The following is a 24,820-nucleotide window of genomic DNA, read 5'->3' on the forward strand; positions in this document are numbered from 1 at the left end:
CTTTCCAAAGAGTATATATACGATCCCTGTGTAAAGACAACAGGACGAGCAGAAGAGAATCCGAGAAGACGCCCAATCGTCCACAATGAAGAACCTCGTTGCCTTTCTTTACATTCTCTCTGCGCTTGTCATCTCAGGTAAGAATAATGTAGTCACAACACAGTGTAAACACAATACACTGAAGAGTGTTTGTAGGCTTAAGGGTACGCTCACACGAGCGTTGAAGTCAGAAAATCTGGCATTGCACTCTGACCAATATTAGTCAATGAGGGACAGCAGTTGGTCAGCTTTTCTCGTGTCCAGAATCTGGTTGCGAGAAAAGTAGCAGCATTCTACGATTTTCTGCGAGAGCCGTATCTCTTGCACCCATTCAAGTGAATGGGTGCGACTGATACATCGGACTGCACTCGGATGTTATCCCAGTGCAGTGCGATATACGCACAGTCTGATAATAGAGGAGATGGGGGATTAACCCCTCCCTCTCCTCTGCAGTGCCCACCCTCAGCTTCGCAGCTGTGACCTGATTGCAGGATCGGATCACAGTCGCATGACACTCGGCTCACGTTCGCAGTAGAGCCTGAGCCGGGGGTCATTAGCATACCGCATCTGATGCTCTCGCATTGGATGCCATACGCTCGTGTGAGTCCAGCCTAACTGACATGTTCCTCAATGATTTTCAATAGTTCTACATACTAATATAAAAGGTCTTGTCCAGGAATTTAGCATTGATGTCCTAACTTTAGGATAGTGAAATAAAAACCTGACTCACATATGCTAACAGATAAATGTAAACAGATGCAAACCGCAAATACAATAAATTAAAAATTAGATAACTGCACTCTGGAAACATTCAATATGGGAGTTATAGACATTCATTACTGTTATTAGAAGTAGAAAAATTGAGAGACTTAGCACATAAAGTGGCTTTTTATGAGAGCTCTGCAGCCAATAACAAGGCTGAGTCCCTATCATGATATGCCTCTCTCCGAGCTTAAAGCTTACAATTTTAGCGACACACAGGACTCCACTAAACTGAAAAGTGCCTATAGCTGGTAGGAGGAGTGCTCAGTTAGAAGGAATGAACTACAATGAAAAAAAAACAACAACTGACCAGCACATCCTTACAGAAAAGTGTAAACAGGTGCAAACCGTAACTACAATAAACAAAAAAAATTATATAAAGCTGCACTCTTTAGCGCTAAAGGTTGCAAACATCAAAAAAACGGGTTTTATAGACCTGCATTACTACTATTGAACATAGAAAACTTGTGATATTTAGCGCATTTGCAACTGTTCACATTTATTTGACAGGATGTGCAGATCCCTTTTTTTTATTCGACATTGTAGTTCATTCCTTCTGAATAAAAACTCCTTCGACTAGCTTTAGGTGGGTTTCAATTTAGCAGGTTCCTGTAAGCCCATAAAATTGTAGGCTTTAAACCCGCATTGAGGCATATCGTGATAGAGACCAAGTAAAGAGATACGCCTTGTCCCTGGCTGCTGGGCTTTCATAAACTGCCACTTTATGCACTGAGTACCCCAATTTTTCTATTTTCAATAGTAGTAATGCAGGTCTAAAATTCCCCTATTAATTTTTCTTTTTCAAAGCTAAAGAGGGCAGCTGTCTGTTCTAACCTTAACTCGTCTGATCGGTGGGGATGTAACAACTGGCACCCTTGTCAATCAAATGTTCCAGATACCGGGAAGCCCATCAACTATGTAGTGGCTGTAGTTGAATACTGGATATCTGCCCCTATTTGTATCAATAGTATCAATGTAATTGTGTGTGTGATCTGATGTGTGTGGGTGTGCGTTCCACCTGCAGGTCCTGGCGCTCCACTTCAAAGCATGCCAGGTCCTTACCGTATGCCGGCCGGAAGCAATTTATATTGTTGGATGTGGTGAGTGTGTGTGTGTAATCTGATGTGTGATTGTGTGTGCGATCTCATGTGTGTGTGTGATCTGATGTGTGTGATTGTGTGTGCTCCCAGTAGGCATTTAATGAGTATGATTGTGAGGTCTTCACTCTTCTTTCTTTTTGGAGTGTCTGCTTTCTATAATGAAGTGTCCTACAGTATTCTATAACTATTTTTAGCTAGAGGAGGACTTATATTGAAGCCTTGCTGAAAACTCCTAAGAGCCTTAATTTTCACAATAGTTCTAATTTTCAGGAAAACACGTCAGAAGTTTGATGATATGTCAAAATTAAAATTGGCCTAATTGCATAAATTTATCCAAAGATTGGATTTGCAGTAGTTATTCTTAAAAAATGTTATGTCCCTTATTATGTGTGACTGCCTCTAGACTACAGAGCATAATAATCATAAGCTGTTAAGAAAATGAAATATCTGAACATTTACCCCCAAAGCTGAAACACTACCCCATATTTGGTCCTCAGGGCTTCTTTTTTTCTGCCATTATGTTTCACATTCTGGCCTCCTCTACCCACACTGTTCACATGGAGCAAATTCTCCAAAAAAGATATGTTGAAGAATAGAGCTTTTTACAAAAAGTCAAGCAGATTTCCATTTTACTCAAATAAACTTGACTAGCTGTTGATAGAAGACTTCTATGAGTCAAGATATCAAGTAATTGTGGAAATAAGGTAGCATTATTGGCGATAACCAATGTCCAAGTCTTGTTGGCTATGGTTATATATACATACTGTCATGATTTTCTGTGCAGAGCATCTCACAGACTTGGAGATGTTCTGGTGCACTTACAGATCTGGCAGATAAGCGGGCTTTACATGCTACGATATATCTAACGAGATGTCGGCGGTGTCACGTTGTAAGTGATGCACATCTGGCATTTTTAGTGATATTGTAGCGTGTGACAGCTAGGCGCGACAGTGAACGAGCAGAAATACTCACCTTCTCATTCATCGTTGACACGTCGCTCATTTTCAAAAAATCGAATGTCAGGTTATTCATTGTTCCCGAAGGCAGCACACATTGCTCCGTGTGATACCCCGGGAACGATGAACACAGCTTACCTGCGTCCCGCCGGCAATGTGGTAGGAAGGAGGTGGGCGAGATGTTTACGTCCCGCTCATCTCCGCCCCTCCGCTTCTATTGGCCGCTGGCCACTGTGTGACGTCGCAGTGATGACGAAAGTCCCTCCCCATTCAGGAAGTGGATGTTCGCCGCCCCCAGCAAGGTCGTTAGGAAGGTAATTACGTGTAACGGGGTTTAAGAGTTTGTGCGACACAGGCAACAAATCGCCCGTGCCGCACAAACGATTGGGTCGGGTGCGATCGCATAACAAATTGAAGAGTATAATGCAGGCTTTACTCTATTCCTTTGTGCAGAACATTTTGTCTTTGAAGATGTTCTGCGGAGCAGCTCTTGATACTGACCTGGCAGCTTGGTTAAGGTCCTTTCACATCAGTGGTATTTTGCCGTAATGTCAGATCCGTCAGAAATGCAGTACCGTTCAATACAGTTAAATGGCATCGCAGCAAGATAAGGTTACATGCAGTCCCATGCAGCCGCATGGGACTGCATGTGACCTTATATTGCCAAGATGCCTTATCTTGCCTTACTACACAGGAGTTCAGGTTGGTTCTGGTAGGTCACTCAGCTGTTCCATCTTCCGGGTAATTGCTCAGGCTTCCTTACCGAGCATGCTCCCCAGAACTCTGTCGGTTGTTTTCTCTGGATCTGCTGTGTTGCTGTAGCTTGTGTGTATGCTAGAATTCTGATCTTGGTATTTAGACCGCGGATTGTTATTGGACTTCTCTCTGCTATTCCTGTCATGTTCTCCTGCCTTTGACCCGGACCGTTACTTGACTACGTCTTTGCTTGCTCCCTTTATCTACTATGTGCTCTCCTGGTATTTTGACCCTCAGATTGTGCCCTGACTGCATCTCTGTTTACTTCTTATGAATATACATGGCCTCCTGTTACCAGACCCCAGCCTTCCTGACTACCCTTCCATCCATGTGACCCCATAAGCTAGTGTCTAGCGTTATACACATGATGACTATTTTACAAAATATCCTCTGAATTGTGTTCTTTTTTTCCAGTCTTTTCCCATAAATGTTATTCTTGCGTCTCCAGCAATTCTACAACATGTAACCAGACTGAAATTGAATGTCTTGGACCTCGATGTATGACCGCCTCCCAATACTTTATCCTTAGTGAGTAAAACTCATTAATTTCTTTTAAAAATAATATAGGATAACCATGTTATTTCTAACTTTCTTCTGTTTATCTATTGTTTTACAGATGGAACGCTATCTGAGTCAATGTTTAAAGGCTGTGCCAATGAAACTTTGTGTAAAGACAAGGGCATGGGAAAAGGGAAAAATACAGAATATCAATTTTCTTCAGAATGTTGCACTGGGACCTTATGTAACAAGGACACATTTGAACGTAAATATCACAATGGAAATAAATAAGAGATTAACTAATTTTCTAAACCTCAATCTAAGGTCTCATTCAGGTAACGGCGATTTGTCTTCAATTAAAATGAAACTGATTTTCAGCCAATTTTTTTATTTGATTTTCATCAGTATTTGGTCAGTGTCTTACTATGCGTCTAATTTTCCCATATAATAAGCTAAAACAAAACTAGTATTGGCGCCAGGGAGTTCCAGAAGGGTCCCTAGTAGAAATAAACAATTTTTTTTATCTCTATTGGCTAACACGGTACAAAGATATATTTTACCTTTATCTAGCTTTTTTTGTCCTTTTGACTTATTTAGTATTTGGTTAATTAACCAGCCTATGTACCCTTTGGCAAATTGTGGTCTAATTTTTCCATTATGTTTAAAAAAAAAAACTATCAGTTTTTCTAATCTATTAAAATGTAAAAAATGGAAATTGATGTTAATATTTAAAGCAATAATTAGCATTTTTTTTCTCCAGATCCTAAAGAAAATGTAACAGAAAATGGAGTAAAATGTCCATGCTCCCTCTGTATAGGAACCTTAGAGGAATGTAAGACTGACGAGATGATAAACTGCACAGGATCCATGGACCGATGTGTGGATTACAGGGCCACAGTGAGGGATCAATGCAAGTACATTTTTCTTAAAGATGTGTAAAATATAAAAAAACTATATTAAATTCACATGTGAAATATTTATCAGTTTGTGTATACAGTTCCTGTGTATATTTATCATTTAGAACCTTTTCTGTCCAATTTATACTATACTAGCTGTAGTACCTGGCATTGTCTGTGATAGTAACTGTCTCACTGTCTCTCTCCCAGTCTCTGTCTGTTTCCCTCTCTGTCTCTCTATCTCTCTGTCTGTGTCTGTCTGTCTCTATCTTCATCTCTTTGTCTGTCTGTGTTTTTCCCTGTCTGTCTCTCTATCTCTTTCTCTGTCTGTCTCTCTATCTCTTTGCCTGTCTATCTCTTTCCCTGTCTGTCTCTTTCTGTTTCTTTTCCTGTCTTTCCCTGTCTGTCTCTTTCCCTGCCTGTCTCTTTGTCTGTTTATCTGTCTGTTTTTCTCTTTGTCTGTCTGTCTCTGCCTGCCTCTGTCTGTCTGCATCTTTCCCTGTCTGTCAGTCTCATTCCTTGTCTGTTAGTCTCTTTCCCTGTCTGTCGCTGTGTGTCTCTTTCTCTGTCTGTTTCCTTGTCTTTCTCTGTCAGTCTCTTTCTTTTTCTGTCTCTTTCCATTTTTGTCTCTTTCCTTGTCTGTTTGTGTATATCTATATCTGTGTGTCTGTCTCTGTCTGTGTGTCTGTCTCTGTCTGTGTGTCTGTCTCTGTGTGTCTGTCTCTTTACCTTTCTGTTTCTTTCCCTGTTTGTGTTTTTCCTTGTCTGTCTCTTTCCCTGTCTTTCTTTTTCCATGTCTGCCTCTGTCTTTGTCTGTCTTTTTCCCTCTCTGTCTCTCTCCCCCTCTCTGTCTGTCTCTTTCCCTGTCTCTCTTTCCCTTTCTGTCTGCCATTTTTCCCTGTCTGTCCGCCTTTTTTTTCCCTGTCTGTATCTGTCTGTTTGTCTCTGTTTTTTTCCCTGTCTACCTTTGTCTGTCTCTTTCTCTGTCTGTCCATATTTGTCTATCTGCCTTTTTTCCCAGTCTGTCTGTCTGTTTGTCTTTTTCCCTGTCTGCCTCTGTCTGTCTACCTCTGTCTGTATCTTTCTCATTCTGTCTGGCTTTTTTTCTTATTTGTCTCAGACTGTATGTCTCTGTCTCTTTTCCTGTCTTCCTCTGTCACTCTTTTTCTTTGTCTGTCTCTGTCTGTCTGCCTTTTTCCCAGTCTGTCTGTCTGATTGTTTCATTCCCAGTTTGCCTGTGTCTGTCTGTCTCTTTCCAGGTGTGTCATTTTGTCTTTCTCTTTCTCTGTCAGTCTGGCATTTTTTTTCCTATCTGTCTCTCTCTGTATGTCTTTGTCTCTTTCCCTGTCTGCCTCTATCTGTCTGTCTCTTTCCCTCTTTGCCTCTTTCTCTCTATCTTTGTGCCTCTCTCTGTCTCTTTCTGTCTCTCTCTATCCATCTCTCCAGTGACATCTTATTACCTCACACATAAGCTTCCTATACTAACAATTTCCTTTGTTCCTATAACAACCAATCACAACTCCTCTTAATAACCTGCAGCTCCCAGCTTCATTTCCCAATCAAAACATAGTCGATGATGTTCCCTGAGTAAAATTGGGCATCTGTGCAAAATTTTGTGATTGTAAATGTGACGGTGCAAATTCACTTAGCGGACATACACACACACCCATACATACACACACACAAACACACACACACAAAAACACACACATACACACACATATACACACACACACTCACAAACACACACACACACACACACATACACCACAAACATACACACACACATACACACACACACACACACACAAACACACACACAAACACACACACTCATACACACACATATACACACACATACAGACATACACACACATACACACACATATACATACACACATACACACAAATACACACACAAACACACACATACACACAAACACACACATACACACACATATGCACACACATACAGACATACACACACATACACACACACACATACACACAAACACACACACATACACACACATACACACATAAACACACAAACACACACGCAAACACACATACACACACATACATACACATAGACACAAACACACACACAAACACACATACACACACATAAACACACATATACACACACACCCACACACATTTACACACACCCATAAACACACACAAACATACACACACATACACACACATACACACAAACACACATACACACACACACAAACACACAAATACACACACACACATATACACACACATACACACATACACACACACATACACACAAACACACATGCATACATACACACACACATACATAAACTCAGCTTTAAATATTAGATTAATGGAAAGTAAAATATCTGCATAAGTTCCCTTTGCTTAATGCTGTCAAATTTATTTCTATAGATGGAAGAGATGCTAATTATTCTTGCAAAGGCTGTGCTAATTCTGACGGCTGCAAGTTCAACTTCTACAGCAAAATTTTATTTGAAGAAATGCACAGGGAGATGCTGAAGTGTTAGACGTTAATTCGTATCTAGGCATTTTCGATAAATAAACTATTAATGAATTATCAATCAAATCATAATGATCTTTCTTAATTACAAATAGTATACTGTAGAGTGATACAATGCATACGATTTAAATGAACATGTGATTATATGTACACTTTAAAAAATATTCATTAAATATCAATCTGTCTCATTACAATGCACTTGCTCTGTAATCATTTCTAATGGAAGGACTGTTCCGATGAAATAAATATAAACTCTTAAAGCTTATATGTCAGTTTAAGTGTGTTTGCAGAATAAGATGTCATGTGCATGCGTTCATGAAAAATAAAACATTTATGTCCGTTACTTGAAGAGTATCCTGCAGTTTTTATTGGTAGTTACTGTATTTCTGCAGGCTCTATCTATAGTATTTATTTCTATTTGAGCTATTGATGAGTGGAAATTAATTTTTAACACATTTCCCATCAACAGCTCACAAAGACATGAGAGATTTCTGCTGTAATTATTCTTTCTGGTACATATTCTGAAATAGCAGCATAAATGACATTGTAGTACAATACTGAGCAGTGCAGCTGTGAATCCAGCTCTTGGCTGAGATAAAACATTTTCTTAAATGCAGCAACAGGATAGATGACATTATATAACTGTACTGAGCAGGGCAGTTGTGAATCGAGCTTTGGGGTAAGATCTGCCATCTTATTATTCTTTCACAACACCATAGTGTTAGATAGGCAGCAGGAATTTGACCCTGTCACATGGAGATTTTTAAAAACTTCGCCAACTGTGATGGTGGGGTCAGCATCGGTTCAGACTACAGATTCTGAAAACCTGCCTGATAACAATTTTGCTGTCTGTGCTCAATGCAGGCAGACTTGGGCATTAACTTTCAGAGTGTTAGATCATATGCAGGCAAGCAAGAGTTAATCTCTCCTAGTCTGCTTGTTAGTCTCCTTTGATCACATGTTTTGGGGAAGCCAATCACATTTGCTCCCCTCCTATATATGTTGGCTATATCCTTATTTCTATGCCAGCTATAGTTTGACTTTTGGTAATGTGCACTGCACCTCTCCGAAGCAGGGACGCATACACCCAGCTTCGGAGTAATGTGCATGACTGGAAGTGCGGACGACTTCCGAGCAAGTGCAGTAAGCCTCTATGAAGTCTGGGTGCATATACCTGGCGTCAGAGACGTTCTCTGCTGAGAGGTGCAAACCTGCACTCATGCATGGGTTTCAATAGAGATGCAGATGATGCTGGGCATTATATGTGGGCAGCCTAGTCGAGGAAACTAATGGCCCTGGTTCTTGCACATTTAAACCTGCAGCAAGTCAGTTCTTGCAGCTTTGTTTTTGCCAACTTTACCTATTCCAATGAAAGGGAAAAATCTCCAACAACTGAAAGGGAAACATCTTCACCAAAAACAAACGCTAAACAAGTGCATCAAAAATATACCAAAAACACACGTTTTTTCCACTATGCTTAAAATGAGAAAAGTACTAGCTGGTTAATTAAAATCCAGAATTACAATATACCATATATACTCGAGCTGACCCAAATATAAGCCGAGGCACCTAAGTTTACCACAAAATACTGGGTAAACTTTTTGACCCTAGTATAAAGCGGGCTTTACACGCTGCGACATCGCTAGCATCGGCTAGTGATTTTGAGCGCGATAGCACCCGCCCCCGTCGTACATGCGATATCTGGTGAACATTGCCGTGATGAACATTATCGCTACAGCAGCTTCACACACACGTACCAGGTCGGCGACGTCACTGTGACCGCCGAACAATCCCTCCTTCAAGGAGGAGGTGCGTTCGGCATCACAGCAATGTCACCGCGACGTCACTAAGCAGCCGGCCAATAGAAGCGGTGGGGTGGAGATGAGCGGGACATAACATGCCGCCCACATCCTTCCTTTCTCATTGCCGGTTGATGCAGGTAAGGAGATGTTTGTCGTTCCTGTGGTGTCACACATAGCGATGTGTGCTGCTGCAGGAATGACAAACAACATCATACCTACAGCAGTAACGTGACGTGTCACCGATCAACGATTTTTGATGTATTTGCGATCGGTGATCGTCGCTCCTAGGGTTTACACGCTGCGATGTCGGTAACGGCACCAGATGTGCAGCACTAACGACGTGACCATGACAATATATCGTTACCGATGTCACAACGTATAAAGCTTCCTTAAGCCTAGGATAATAAGGCACACCAAAAATTTAGAGATTGAAAATTGGAAAAAAAAACTTTTAATGTTAAAATGTGGGTTTGTCTTATAATCCTGGTGTCTTATATTAATTAGCTCACCAGGGCATCTCAGGAAGCTGAGTCAGCAATGTTGCGAGCTCAGAGGACGTGGGTGTTTGCAGCTTAGAAGGATCACAGGATGGAAGGTCGGCAATACTTATGGCTCCGGGTTGTTGCTACCATTGAGGGTCAGTGATACTGGGGAATCAGGGGTGTCACAACAGGTGCCATTGAGCCTGTAGGTGGACTGCGGGCTCCGATGAGCCCGCGGCGGTTGACACAATAGACAATTGCCATGGAAGCAGCGCGTGCGCAGATTGAGATCTCGACTGTCCGAGATCTCAATCTGTGGATGTGCCGCTCCCGCGGACATTTTCTTGAAGTCTATTGCATCAACTGCCGGCCGGCTCAATGGAGCCCGCAGCTCACCTACAGGTTCAACGGGGTTGGCCACCCGCTGAAAGGCTCAATGGCGCCCACTGCAACATTTCATAGCCCCCAGTTTTGCCGACCCTCTTGAGTCATTACCGTGCCACAACAGACTCAAGCCACAGTATTCTCAACCCTCCGTCCTGTGACCCTGCTCTGTCACGGCAACCCGGTAAGCTTTATCTGGATTTTAAGACACACCACAATTTTCCCCCCAGTTTTGTGAGGAAAAATGTGTTTATAATCATTAAGTGGGACCCCCACTCGAGTATAAGCCGAGGGGGACTTTTTCAGTATAAAACATGTGCTGAAAAACTTGGCTTATACTCGAGTAAATACAGTATATTGCAAAAAAATGGATATTGCAAGGCCAAACCCAAAAGGGAACAAATGCAATTAAAAAATAAAGGAACAGAGGCATGACATGAGATTGAAACAATCCTTGTTATATTAAATATAACAAATAAAAAGAAATAAAGGTAATACATGGCTTTATAGGGAAAGTTATGATACGCCTTATGGGAAGAGAAGAAAACAAATCATTCATATATAAGAACGAGTCTGAGGGTAATAATTAATCCAAATGATAATCGATAAATCAAAAGTATAATGCACAATATACTACAAGATAAAATAAAGGATAGTTAAATGATTTATAGCGTTAAGGATTCTAAATTCAAAATCATAATTTTTAATGGGAGTCTAAGAAGTAGAAGGATGCTGGCAAGGAGAAGACTAAAGGGGGTGTTACACGCTACGATATATCGGGCGATATGTCGTCGGAGTCACGGATTCTGTGACGCACATCCGGCATCATTTCACATATTGTAGCGTGTGACAGCTACGAGTGACTGTTAACGAGCAAAAACACTCACCTTATCGTTACTCGTTGACACGTCGTTCATTTTTTAAAATATCGGTCACATTCCTGAATGCAGGTTGTTCGTCGTTCTTGAGGCAGCACACATCGCTCCGTGTGAGACCCCGGGAACAACAAACACAGCTTACGTGCGTCCCGCTGGCAACGAGGAAGGACGGAGGTGGGCGGGATGTTACGTTCCGCTCATCTCCGCCCCCCCGCTTCTATTGGGCGGCTGCTGTGTGACGTCGCTGTGACGCCGAACGTCCCTCCCCCCTCAGGAAGAGGATGTTTGCCGCCCACAGCGAGGTCGTTCGGGAGGTAAGTACGTGTGACAGGGGGTACCGACTTTGTGTGACACGGGCATCAAATTGCCCGTGATGCACAAACGATGGGGGCGGGTGCAATCGCACGATAAATCGACGGGGCCTTAATTCATCCATTGCCACCATATTTGTTTTTTTAAAATTGGGTTGGGTGATATTTCCTAGGTTTAGATTTTCTCCATGCTGTTTATATGTTGCTTTTTTATTTGTTCATTCACTGATGGAGACAGTGAAATGGAATTAGCAAAAAAAAATCCTCAGCTACACTCACACCTGTTAAAGGCACATAATGGCTGAATAATAGAGCCATCATCTGCCAAAAGGAGCAGGCTCAGCTCCTGAGCCCTCATTAAAGTAAGGGATTCCACATCGGTTAGTTGGCTGCAGTGGCACAAATTGCACACATTAATTTGGCACTATGATGGAAATTTGTGGATATATTGCAAATTATACTTTGCAGCAATGGCTACTTATTAATTACAACAAACATAAAAAAAGACCCACTATTGACCCAGTTAGTGAATATCTAATGGTATTTAAAGCATATACTTTTTATATATTACCTTAAAGTGACTATGTTAGCAGTAGAGATGAGCGATCATGCCAAAGATTGGATTGATCCAGGATCGTCGAGCCTGCCTCAGATCGCCGATCGTCCATCGGATCATCAATCCTAGCCAATCTGATCAATCTTAGTCGAACCCATTACATTCAATTAGAGGCAAAAGTTATGTGTTGTAAAATGATGTAGAAGGGCTGTAAAAGAAAGAAAATAAAATAGGGTTAAAGCAGTATAGACTTACTGAGTCTCCCCGTGGCTGCAGTGCTACTTCCGGGTCTGATAATTATCTCTAATATCTAATTATCTCTAATGCATATTCACTGCTTTCTATGCCCACCAAGGGCTGTGATTTGCTGCAGTCAGATCCCGCCCCAGATAGCATCTGTGATTGGTTGAAATCACAGACGCTGTGTGCTGGTTTATAACGTGGTGTAAAATAAATCAACCAATTCAGGCCCCCCTGTGTTGATACCAGCACCGATAAATCCACGGCTACAGGCTGTAGCCCCCCAGCCATGCATTTATCTTTGCTGTGTATAAGAGGAACTGAGTGGGGATTTTTTGTAAATTATTTAAATAAATAATTTAAGAAAACAGCATGTGGTCCCCCCCCCTATTTTGATACCCAGCAAAATAAAGCCTGACAGCTGGAGCTAGTATTCTCAGGCTTCGGAGATGCATGCTTATCGGTCTCTCCACAGCCTAAAATAAGCAACCTGCAGCCTTCCAGGATTCTCGCATCCACTCGATGTGACACTCCTGGCACTTTACTTGGCTCATCCCGATTGCCCTGGTGCAATCAGGAATAAATGACAGCTCACAGCTGACACTAAGCCCTAGATCAGTGATGGAAGGTGTCTATGAGACCCCCGATTACTAATCTGTAAGTGAAAGTAAATAAAAAGAAACACTGAAAAAAATCCTATTTGTTGAAATAATGGACAAAAAACACCCTATTTCCCTACTTCATTAACCCCCAAAACACCCAGGTCTGAAATAATAGATATGACGATTCCAGCTCTCTACATTACTGAAGTCACAACGCACAATCATGGAACAACACCGAACGCACAAGAACATTTGAAGTTTTGCTACACTTTTACCTATTTACTCTTTATGAAATTAAAAAAATTGAGGTAAAACAACAATTTAGTAGAGAAAACAACATTTTTTTTAGGTTTTGCTGGTCTGATGCAGTTGTGGTTTTAAGATGCTTACTAGATAAATTAATTGACGTGTCTGGTTTCCAAAACTTCATCAATTGTGTAAGCTTTTCTATTGTTTTTCCACCTTAGGAACCCTAAATGTGACTTTACATCTGCAATTTTTGCATACCAAATTTTGCCTTAACGTCTGTGAAAAATCCTTGAGTTCAAAAAGTCTGATATACCCTAGATTATTTCTGTAAGGGATGTAGTTTCTAAAATGTTTTAGATTATTGGAGATTTCAATTGTTTTGACACATACAAATGAGACATGGAATTGTCAATATGTTCCAGACAAATTTGTGCTGCATGAATGAATTATTGCTCCTTCCTTTCCGAATTCTGTGATGTCACCAAACTGCTGTTTTTGACCACATATGGATTATTGACATGTTCTGGAGAAGCTTTGTATCAGATTTTTTACTTTAGATCCTTCAAAGTAACTTCAAAAGTGAAAAGGTTCTGAAACAAAAAGTTTTTTTTAACTTTTGAGCCTTCTAAAATCTGGAAAAATAAAAATAAATTAAAATAATGGTTACTTGGTAACTAAGTTATTACAACATAAAGTCATAATGTGACATGTCTAATTTGAAAATCAGCTGATGGTCATAAAGCCTAGGCTCCAAAAATAAAGTGACAAGGTATTTTTATTTTTTTATTTTTCGACATACTAAAACAATGATAAAATACAAAAGGTGATTAATTCAAAAACATTTTTAATCATTTTTGTGCATGTGTTAAGTCTCACCTGAATTAATCATTTTATCTCTATTTGTAGAAACAAACACAAAGATCCAAGCACATGGGGAAAATCTATAATTTAAAAAAAATTTGACAAAGGAAAAATATGGTGCCCGGTGTTGGAAATGTACTTTAGACACCTGAAGGAGAAACAAATAGTTAGAACCTTGTGCACACGAACAAGAGCTACCCACCCCAAATTCCTCCGGGAGGGTAAATACATGTTCTTGACATATTTTAAGATAATTAAACATTCTCTTTTTGGGAAGAACACGTTGACCGATACACTGAGGATTCTTAGTAAATTAGGTAATCGCTTGATTAATAATTGTTTGAGAACCTTACCTAGAAAAACCATAAATGTTTGGGGAAGAAATTGTCCTGCCAGGGATACTTACAATATGTAATGTGCCATGGGGTTATAGCAATGATATCATCCATCCCATGATACAATAGTTTCTTTACCTTTTCAAAGAGTATTTATACGATCCCTAGGAACAGATGACAGGACAAGCAGAAGAGAATCCGAGAAGCCACCGATTCATCCACAATGAAGAACCTGGCCACATTGCTTTGCATCATCTCTGCTCTTGTCATCTCAGGTAAGACTTATCTAAACACTTGACAGTATATACACACGGTACACTGAGGAGTGTCTGCTAGCTTTACTGACATGTTCCTCAATTATTTTCTGCATAATAATATTAAAGAGATTTCCAGGACTTTAGTTTTGATGGCCTTACCCTTAGGATAGGTCATCAATGTGTGATCGGTGATAATGTAACACTTGGCATCCTCACTGATCAGATGTTCCCCATAAAAGTTGCAGCTGGAACTACTCAGTTATGGATCTTCACAGTTCTGTCAATTGTTTAGTGTCTACAGATGAGTAAAAGACTTCTGCCCCCTATTTGAATAACTTGGGCTAATTGTGCCGCACCCAGCCCTAAACATTTTTCCCCTTAGGGAGCTTTGTTGTGCAGCTTCACTTCTAAGTAGATATGGTCGCTGCCAGTATCAGGAACAGCTGATTGTGCCGGCTTTTGCACCCCAACTGGTCAGACATTCAAGACTGGTGGGTGTAAAGAGAGGTCATCAATGTTAAAGTCCAGGAAAATCACTTTAAGCTCACATTCTTTGTGATCTCTCACTTTTCTGGGAAATATAGTGGCATTAGACCATATTTGCTAGAGAACAAATAATTATTGGAAAAATAGGAACTTTCATAAATCTTCCACCAAATTTTCTTCTCCGCACTTTTGAGCCGGTTCTTGCATGTGAGATGTGATATGCTAGTGTGATCCCAGCCTAAATTCAATTCCTTCCTCGTTATATGAACCCATTTCTCATAGTTTGGTGGTTTTGGTTTAAAGAAGTTATTCTTTACCCCAGAAGAATAACCCATCATCCTCTTAATTAAGAGGTCTAAAAAGGACTCTTTTTTTCTGCCATTATGTGTCACATCTCTTGTCTCATCTGGCCACACTATTGGCAAGAACTTCTGGCTATGGCCAGGCCTTGAACATCTCTGCCCGTGTAAGTTTATGACTCATGACATCATAGATATCCACCAAAACCTTGGACAGTGACATTTGTGTTCTGGCCATAGTCCAAAGTCCTGGCCAATAGTGACAAGGTTAGAAAACAGTGGCTGCTGCATAGTACTCTCTTTGATGTCTCCAACATCATTGGCAACCATAATGTCTGCTTTGCATAAATTGACTTTCATAAGTCAACAGCACTGAGGACAACTGGTCCCTTTTTCAGCAAGATGATAATGCATGTGCCTGATGGTATGGTCAGGTGTCCTTGAAGTTCTTCTATCACGCCAACCATGCCGATGTACATGGTTTTGAATCGTCCGATGTAGGTGTCTTTCACCTACCTTAAATATGTCTTAAATGTGCCTGGAGGTGTGTGGTATTCGTCATCCGTTTCCAAAGGGCATTGTTCACAATGAAGCGGTCATCAGTGTGGGATGGGGCTGAAGATTGTCTACTTCTCTGCTTTTCCATGACTCTTTTAGTCTTTGTATCTCTGTACATCCTGCTGATGACACTTTTTGACAATAAGTTCAGTGGTCAATTCCATCTGAGAAAATCTTAATTGAAACCTAGCAATGACAAGGTACTGTTGATCAATTGGTAGTTGTCGTCTTGGTTTCATGATGACAAAACGGGAACAGAATGATGAGGAGGACTGTTTAATCTCAGTTCTAATTGAACCCCAAAATATATTTTATGATTTATGGATCAAAGAGCTGTTATGAATTTTGCCATTAAGCTCTTTGTGAGAGAACGGAAAAAAAGTAATGAAACATTTAACAGTTGAACATCTGAATTGGAAAGTTTAGACAAGGTCACAATAAGTTCACCCTATCATCATTCTGAAATTTCACCCAAAAGCCAAATATCCCTAACTTTTTGTGAGCAGTGTACATAACATCATAATTAGAGATGATCGAATACCTCAAATATTCGGCTTCGCGAATATCCAACGAATAGTTCGCCGCTATGCATATATTCAATGCACACTGGAAGTCTATGGGAAGCCCGAATAGTTCCAAATAGTTGTTATTCGGGTTTCCCATAGACTTACATTGCGCATCAAATATTCACGAATAGTCGAATAGCAGTGACCTATTCGGAAAATATTCGCGAAGCCAAATATTTGAGGTATTCGAACATCACTAATCATAATCAATATATTCAGCATTTCAATGAAAATCTGGTGAATTGTCTTCTTTTTTTCTAGTCTTTTCATATAAATGTTACTCGTGTTGGTCACGCAACTCTACAACATGTCAGGAATCTGAGATTGAATGTCTTGGAGATCGATGTATGACCTGCTCCCAACACTTTAAACTTGGTTTGTACAATTTATTTATTCCATTTATCAAACAGCCAGTATCATGTTATTTCTAGTTTTGCAATTTCTGCTTATTGTTTTACAGCTGGATATGAGTATAAGTCAATATTCAAAGGTTGTGCCAATGAAACTTTGTGTGGCGCCCATGGCTCAGGAATGGCGGAAAATACAAAATATCGATTTTCTTCACATTGCTGCAATGGACACTTGTGCAACAATCAAACATATAAAAGTGAGTGTCCCCATGGTAATAATTATAAAGGATTAACTAATTTTCTAAACCTCAGTCTATGGCCTCATTCAGACAATGGGGATTTCCCAATATTCAAAGAAAGAGCCAATATTCAGCCATTATTTGAATCAGATTTCCATCATTGTTTGATTATTGTGTCAATGTTAGGCCTAAGCCACACGGCATGAAAATCGATGCGAGTGTTATGCGATAAAACATTGCATTCCACCCGGACCAATATTACTCTATGGGGCAGCACGCATGAGCGATTATTTTCTCAGCCCTAATCGGACCGAGAAAACAATCGCAGCATGCTGTGAGTGTAATGCGATCCTGTTTCACTCGCACCCATACAAGTCTATGGGATGAGAGAAATATTGCACTGCACTTGCAGTACACCGGTGTACCGCGAATGCAGGACAAGAATCGCAATAGCTGGCTACGGAGGAAAGAAGGAGATAAATCCCTCCCCTCCTCCATGCTGCCCCGCCCCTCCCCAGCGCCTGCCCTCCTCTCCTCAGTGTCGGCCCACCCCCCACAACTGAGGTCCACTCGCATGATTGGACCTCAGTTGCAGGGACCCTCAGCTCTGTTATACTGCCAGCGTGAGCTGAGTGTCATGCGAGGGGATCACAGTAAACCCCGTGTGGCCTCGGCCTTACAATCAGTGTTTCATGATTATTTTTCTCATGTTTAAAAAAAAATATATCAAAGTTTTTCCAATTAGTTAAAGTGTAAAAAATGAAGAGCATATGGATGGCATCTATGTGATGGCCATGATTTTTACTGTACATACATTTTTGTAGATGATTTTGATCAAAAATTGACATGGTTCTATTTCTTACAGACTATTTTGTCTGCAAAAAATGAGACATTCTGAACAGCCAGCGGTCCTCAGTTCTTACGACTCTCAAGCCAGTGATTAGCCTCAAGTGATCATGGGAAAATGAGATTTATTGAGAATGAACATACCATATTTTTTGAATTATTAGATGCACTTTTGCTCCCAAACATTTAGGTGGAAAATGAGGGGTGGAACCTATAAATCGAATGTACCTTACCGGCAGGTGTTGAAGAGTGGTAGGAGGAGGCAAGGGCAATGCTGGGTATTGCGGGGCGCTATGCTGAGGCCGGTGTGGTTGCAGTATGTGCTGGGGCCGCTGTGGAAGTGGGCTCTGAAGATGTCGGCGGTCCGCGCTTCAAATAATGGCACCCAAATTCGGCACATGCAGAGATAGAGCTCTTGGCTTAAGATCTCATCTCTGCATGCAGCGGACTTAAAGGGAACCTTTCACCACTTTTTTGGCCTATAAGCTGCGGTCAAGACCACTGGGCTCTTATATACAGCATTCTAACATGCTGTATATAAAAGTTAAGGCCGGGGGTATAACATAAAAAACACTTTATAATACTCACATAACGGTCGCGCTGTGGGCCTTATGGGTGTCTCCGTTGTATGGTGCCAGCGCTTCCTCTTTTGGCCATCTTTGTGCTCCTTCTTCTCTAGCCATGGTGCATGACGGGTCCGACGTCATACACACTCGTCGGCATTCAGGCCTCGAGCAGGCGCACTTTGATCTGCCCTGAGCAGGGCAGATCAAAGTATTGTAGTGTGCCTGCGCAGGACCGGCGAGTGTGTATGATGTAGCCGCGTCATGCACCCAGGCTTCAGAAAGAGGACGAAGATGGCCAAAAAAGGAGGGGCCGGCTCTGAACAACGGAGACTCCCATAAGGCCCACAGCGCGGCCGTTATGTAAGTATTACAAAGTGTTTTTTATTATATTTTTGCAAAGAGATGGGTGTTAAGGTACCGCGCCAACGACCACTAATACAGGAGATGAATTTAACGTGACTTTATTCCATGTTCAGGTCTACGCGTTTCAGGAGCATCCGCTCCCTTCCTCAGGACAATACAGGCACAAGCAACATCAAAATCCAGGATTTTGATGTTGCTTGTGCCTGTATTGTCCTGAGGAAGGGAGCGGATGCTCCTGAAACGCGTAGACCTGAACATGGAATAAAGTCACGTTAAATTCATCTCCTGTATTAGTGGTCGTTGGCGCGGTACCTTAACACCCATCTCTTTGCAAAAATATAACTTCATCCTAGGGGTGACTGCTGCCGCTGACCCAGTATATATGCCTGCACAGTGGTTGTGACTTTCACAACTCCACTTGGTGAGTAACCTCTGTGAATTATACCCTACTTGTTTGTAGGGTAAGACCCTATTGCGCTCTCTTTCCACAGTGTTTTCACAAAGTGTTTTTTATGTTATACCACTGGCCTGGGCTCTTATATACAGCATGTTAGAATACTGTATATAAGAGCCCGGTGGTGGTGGCCGCAGCTTATAGGCCAAAAAAGTGGGGACAGGTTCCGTTTACGGAAAATGATGCCTGGAGGTGGCACGCGTACGCAGATTTCTGCTTGTCATTGAAAAAATAGCTTAATCTGCGCTGAAGCCGAAAACCATTTCTTTGAAGCCCACAATACCGACAGTTTCTGGAATTTTTCTATCTGACAGCAACTGGGACACTTGATGGCTGCACCACTCGCAGCATTGACCTGCTCCACCACCACTCCTGCCCCCTGTAAACCCGCTCCACCATCGCTGTCACCTCCCCCCATTAATACACTGCCAGATTGTAAGACAAACCCCCATTTTTTACCCTTTTTTCTTTAAATTTCGGGTGCATCTATGGTAATTGATAACAATATTTAAAACAATAATTGGTCTTCTTTCTTCAGCTCTTGAAGACAATTTTACAACAAATGGTGTACAATGTCCATTGTCCATGTGTACCGAGACTTTAGAGGAATGTAAGAGTGACAAGGTAGTTAACTGCACTGGATCCATGGACCGATGTCTAGACTACAGGGCAACAATAAGGGATCCATGTAAGCACATTTTTCTTAAAGATGTATAAATAGTTTGCAATCAGATTTTTTATTTGCTCCAATAAAAAAAACTATAGCAAATTTACATATATTCTAACATTGAATGTTTCATTGTGTACACAGTTTTTATGTATATTTATGATTCATAACCTTTCTGCTCCAATAATTACTGTATTATTTGAAGAAAATTATGTGCACAAGTTGCCCTTTACTTAATGGTGTCACTTTTATGTTTACAGATGGGAGAGATAGAAATTATTCTTGCAAAGGTTGTATTAATTCTGACGCCTGCGAATACAACTTCGACAGCAAGATTGTCGCTGAAGAAACACGCAGGGTATTCCTTAAGTGTTAGAAATTCTTACATACTCTAGGCATCTTCAATACAAAAACTAAAAATGAATTATCAATTCAAATACAATGATCTCTTATGATTTGTCTTAATTTCAATTATTATAGAGTTATTCAATGTGTAAGATTTACATGAATGTGATTGGTAGACTTTAAAATAAAAAAAGTCGTCAATAAATGCTGTGTGGTCTCAATATCCTCCATTTCTCCTATTGCAGGCTCTATCTATAGTATTTATTTCTCTAACGCTATGTGGTCTCAATATCCTCCATTTCTCCGATTGCAGGCTCTATCTATAGTATTTATTTCTCTAATGCTATGTGGTCTCAATATCCTCCATTTCTCCAATTGCAGGCTCTATCTATAGTATTTATTTCTCTAACGCTATGTGGTCTCAATATCCTCCATTTCTCCGATTGCAGGCTCTATCTATAGTATTTGTTTCTCTAACGCTATGTGGTCTCAATATCCTCCATTTCTCCGATTGCAGGCTCAATCTATAGCATGACTATATGACATAACTAGTGACTATTGACTAATTTCTGAGACGTTTCCCATAAACAGCACACAAAGACGAGAGATTTCTCCTGTAATTTCTCTATGTGCTACATGTTTTAAAGTAGCAGCATAGATGACATTGTACAACATTACTGAGTAATGGAGCGGTGAATACTGCCCCCTTGACTGCTTTCACTTGGCATCTATGAGGGGCTGCTGATAAGTCTTTGGCTTTACTCAGACAGAAACAAGATAAGATGATGAAACTTTACGTTTTTAACATATGCTCCACTGATGACAACACACTTTTTACGTTGGTATTCTAAGTTTTGTAAGCCTAGCAAAAAGAAGGATTTCGGATGTGCCTCAAACCAGGCATCTGTAGCAGTCATGGCATCAGAAATGGTGTGAAATTTGTTACCCTTGAGGTGTTTCTTCAGGTTTGGAAACAAATGATAGTTGGAGAGAGCTAGATCTGGTGAATAAGGTGGGTGGTAAACCAGCTGGAAGCCCAGTTCTGCCAGTTTTGTCATGGTAACTTGTGCAGTGTGGGTGGACGTGTTGTCTTGCAGAAACAAGTTTCCTTTGGGCAGCTTGCTGTGCCTTTTGGCCTTCAGAGCTGCTTTGAATTGGTCCAAAAGTTCAATTTAATACCTTGCATTGATGGGGAACCTTTTTGAAGGTAGTCCACTAGAAGCACACCCACCTTATCCCTGAACGCCACCACCTTAGTATGCTTGTCTTGCAGGATCAAGATTCCTGTGGACAGCTTGACGTGCCTTTTGGCCTTCAGAGCTGCCTTCAATTGGTCCAAAAGTTAAATTTAATACCTTGCATTGGTAGAGGAACACTTTTGAAGGTAGTCCACTAGAAGCACTAGAAGCACACCCACCTTATCCCAGAACACAGACTAGCTCCGACTGTCACATGACTAGAGCTCATGCAGGCCCCACCCACCTCTTTCTTCCTGTACCTGGATCCACCGCGCTGCTGTATACCGGACGGAGAAAGTGATTTGGGTGTCTGCTATCAAAGCAGGTAAGTATATGGGACCCTGCGGAGAAATCCGCAGGAATAATTGACATGCTGCTGATTTTTCCGCAGGGAAATATGCATTATTTCCGCTGCAGAAAAATCCGCAGCGTGCGCACAGCAGTTCCCAAATGCCATAGAAATGGCTGGGGAGTAGCTGTGCTGCAGATTTTTGAAAAATCCGCGGAATTTCCGCAGCGTGGGCACATAGCCCTAAGCAGCAGATGTGGTATTCTAGTGCTCCCTTTTTTTTTTGAGCAGCATATATATATATATATATATATATATATATATATATATATATATGGCGCCCCTGTAGTTAGGCGCTACAGGGGAATTAACATCAAGGTGCAGTGCTCTTTGGTCACAGGTGAAAGAGAGAAGAAATGTAGAGTCTTATATTAGATTGAGTAACATTGACTCAGCAGCCCCTACCTTCATATTTCTGGGACTGTTTATATAGCAGGTCCATAGGGGGGTGCAGCCTAGCTGAGCGTGAGACACGACGTGGTTGCCGGGACGACTGGGTGACAGTTAGGGAGTTAACAGTCAGTCAGTAAGGAGTGACAAGAAGAGACGAGAGTAAATTGATGACGGAAAGAAGGGCTAGAAATAACATAGGCCCAATGTCCAGAGCGAGGGTACCCAAAAGAAAAGCAAGACACAGGAAAAGGGGTAACCCAGACAGAAAGGGGACACTTTAGGTCTGGCGAGAGCCGGCTGAAGAGTTCAGGTCGACACCGGTATAACAGAACCGAGGAGGTTTGTCAGGTTTATCCCCAAACCATTGACCACCTGGGATCTTAAATAACAGGAGTCCTGGTACCCATCAAGAGTCTGACTACTAACCCCAAGCCGAGTTCATGACACTGTTGCGGGATAGATAAAGAAATTGTGCAGCATCAGACCCCTGGGAAAACCAGTGATGAGATTAACGAGTGGGTTAAAGAGGGAGTCACAGAGCCCTCAGAGCAGGGACCGAGAAAGAAACATAGAAAAGTTACCTCACAGAGAGACTCTGTCATTAAATCTCCTCCGAAATTTGTGACCATCGGCCTTCTGGTAACCGAACGGTTTCTGCTGTGTACTGTGCAAAACAAACCAGATGCCAGTAAAAAGGACTTGTTTAAGCTGATGTGGACTCGGTGTGTCGTCTCTCTGCTGTTCGACAGGACCCTACGACGTCAGAGAAGAAGGCAGCCATCACCACTCGGTCGCTTCCCTCCTGGTCAGCAACCTACTGCCCTGAGGTAAAATAGCTCCACCTTTGGGGAGCTGAGAGATCTTAAGCTGCCGTCACCATCGCCTCAGAGGACGGCCGCGGGCAGCGCTGGTGTATCCCGCTTACCAGACACCACAGGTGGCATCACGTATATCCCCAAAATCATCCCTGTACCCCATTCCACAGCCGCAGAGTGAGCGCCCAGGGCACGAAGCCGGGACCAACCACCTGTGATAACCCCATCGAGAGTAAAGTATCCGTAGTCCCGGTACCAGAGTAACCCCCTATCAAAAGCCCTGATGGTCGACTCATATATATATATATATATATATATATATTTATATATATGTATATATATATATACATATTATATATTCTCGTATATATATATGCATTCCAAAATAAATATACCTAGACATATATATATATATATATATATATATATATGTATATATATATATATATATATATATATATATATATATATATATATATATATATATATATATATATATATATGTATATTATATATATGCCCGTATATATATGCATTCCAAAATAAATATACCGAGACATATAATAGATATATGTATACCAAGTTAAATATACAGAAATATATATATATATATATATATATATATATATATATATATATATATATATTTATACAGTAGATATCAACATTTATAAACTGTGAACAATGGATTGTGTTCCAGAAAAATCCAGGGTGATAGTTAACCAGTACCATTTAAAATATAAACTAGATGTTTTGCCCACTCCTCTCAATGCTCACAGATTGGATGTGTCTCTGGGACAGGGAACAGGGAAGAGCATGGCATGAACAAATGATATGCAGGAATCAAGTGTAATCCCATAAAGATACAAATGCTGTATTCCACCACACCGTGTCCGAGAACACTCCAGGTAAATGCCCCACAACCAAACATTAATGAAATCAATACATTATCGCTGTATGTCCCCACCACAGGTAGCCCCCTAACGTACGTTTCGTGTTATCACTTCTTCAGATGTGTCCATAGTGACCAGTCGATCCAGAAAGTTTTATCAGTCCGGAAACACTGCAAATGGACCGGGAAGTTTTTCTTGCATGCGTCTCTGATCTGTTGTCAAACATTTGGAATTATCTTATCTGTGTATAAACATAAGAGGAACCGCATGTGGCTTTCTTTTTTTACATTATATAAATAAATAATTTTAAAAATCTGAATGTGGTCCCCCATATTCTGATTACCAGCAAGATAAAGCCCAACAGTTGGGGCCTGCTATTCTCACGCTAGGGAGACCCATGCTTATAGGCCTCCCCACAGCCTAAAAATAGAAGCCTCCCAGGATTGTCTCATCCACTAGATGTGATGATCCTGGTATTTTAACATGCTCATCCCAATTGCCCAAGTGCAGTGGCAATTGGGGTAATATCAGGGGTTACACCAGACACTAAGCCCTAGATTAGTGTTGGGATGCATCTATGAGACTTACAGACTAATCTGTAAGTGAAAGTAAATAAACACAAACACTGAAAAAATACTTTATTTGAAAAAAAAGACAAAAAAACACCCTCTTTCACCACTTTATTAACCCCCAAAATACCCAGGTGTGATTTAAGCCACATGAGATCCCCAGACGATTCCAGCTCTGCCACATTACTGAAGGCATAGTGCGCAATGATGGAACATAACTGAACGCTGTGAGCTTCAGTTGGAGACTGAGCTGCAATGACTGGTGATGTCACTCAGATTGGTTGTGGTTACAGCAGGAGGTTCCCAAAGTCATCCATCAGGAATATT

At 41.1% G+C, this 24,820-nt stretch overlaps 2 protein-coding genes across 2 annotated transcripts; both read left to right on the forward strand.

Moving 5' to 3' along the window:
• The first annotated feature begins 26 nt into the window (after positions 1-26).
• On the forward strand, positions 27-7,853 carry LOC142256522 (phospholipase A2 inhibitor and Ly6/PLAUR domain-containing protein-like). The gene is made up of 5 exons (XM_075328252.1): positions 27-137; positions 4,028-4,141; positions 4,230-4,376; positions 4,872-5,021; positions 7,432-7,853. The coding sequence occupies exons 1-5, from the start codon at positions 86-88 to the stop codon at positions 7,545-7,547; spliced, it is 579 nt and encodes a 192-aa protein (XP_075184367.1). The 5' UTR covers positions 27-85; the 3' UTR covers positions 7,548-7,853.
• A 6,582-nt stretch (positions 7,854-14,435) lies between these two features.
• LOC142256569 (phospholipase A2 inhibitor 31 kDa subunit-like) lies at positions 14,436-20,402 on the forward strand. The gene is made up of 5 exons (XM_075328327.1): positions 14,436-14,515; positions 16,668-16,781; positions 16,867-17,013; positions 19,763-19,912; positions 20,152-20,402. The coding sequence occupies exons 1-5, from the start codon at positions 14,464-14,466 to the stop codon at positions 20,265-20,267; spliced, it is 579 nt and encodes a 192-aa protein (XP_075184442.1). The 5' UTR covers positions 14,436-14,463; the 3' UTR covers positions 20,268-20,402.
• Positions 20,403-24,820: the final 4,418 nt, after the last annotated feature.

This window comes from Anomaloglossus baeobatrachus, chromosome 11 (genome assembly GCF_048569485.1).
Source record: "Anomaloglossus baeobatrachus isolate aAnoBae1 chromosome 11, aAnoBae1.hap1, whole genome shotgun sequence".
Taxonomy (NCBI): Eukaryota; Metazoa; Chordata; class Amphibia; order Anura; family Aromobatidae; genus Anomaloglossus; species Anomaloglossus baeobatrachus.

Bases quoted from the DNA above. Each gene is read 5' to 3' on its own strand.
- LOC142256522 (XM_075328252.1), top strand. From the start codon at position 86: ATGAAGAACCTCGTTGCCTTTCTTTACATTCTCTCTGCGCTTGTCATC. The intron at 138-4,027 runs GTAAGAATAATG...CTTTTTTTCCAG, and splicing joins CTCTGCGCTTGTCATCTCAG to TCTTTTCCCATAAATGTTAT. The intron at 4,142-4,229 runs GTGAGTAAAACT...ATTGTTTTACAG, and splicing joins CTCCCAATACTTTATCCTTA to ATGGAACGCTATCTGAGTCA.
- LOC142256569 (XM_075328327.1), top strand. From the start codon at position 14,464: ATGAAGAACCTGGCCACATTGCTTTGCATCATCTCTGCTCTTGTCATC. The intron at 16,782-16,866 runs GTTTGTACAATT...ATTGTTTTACAG, and splicing joins CTCCCAACACTTTAAACTTG to CTGGATATGAGTATAAGTCA. The intron at 19,913-20,151 runs GTAAGCACATTT...TTATGTTTACAG, and splicing joins GGCAACAATAAGGGATCCAT to ATGGGAGAGATAGAAATTAT.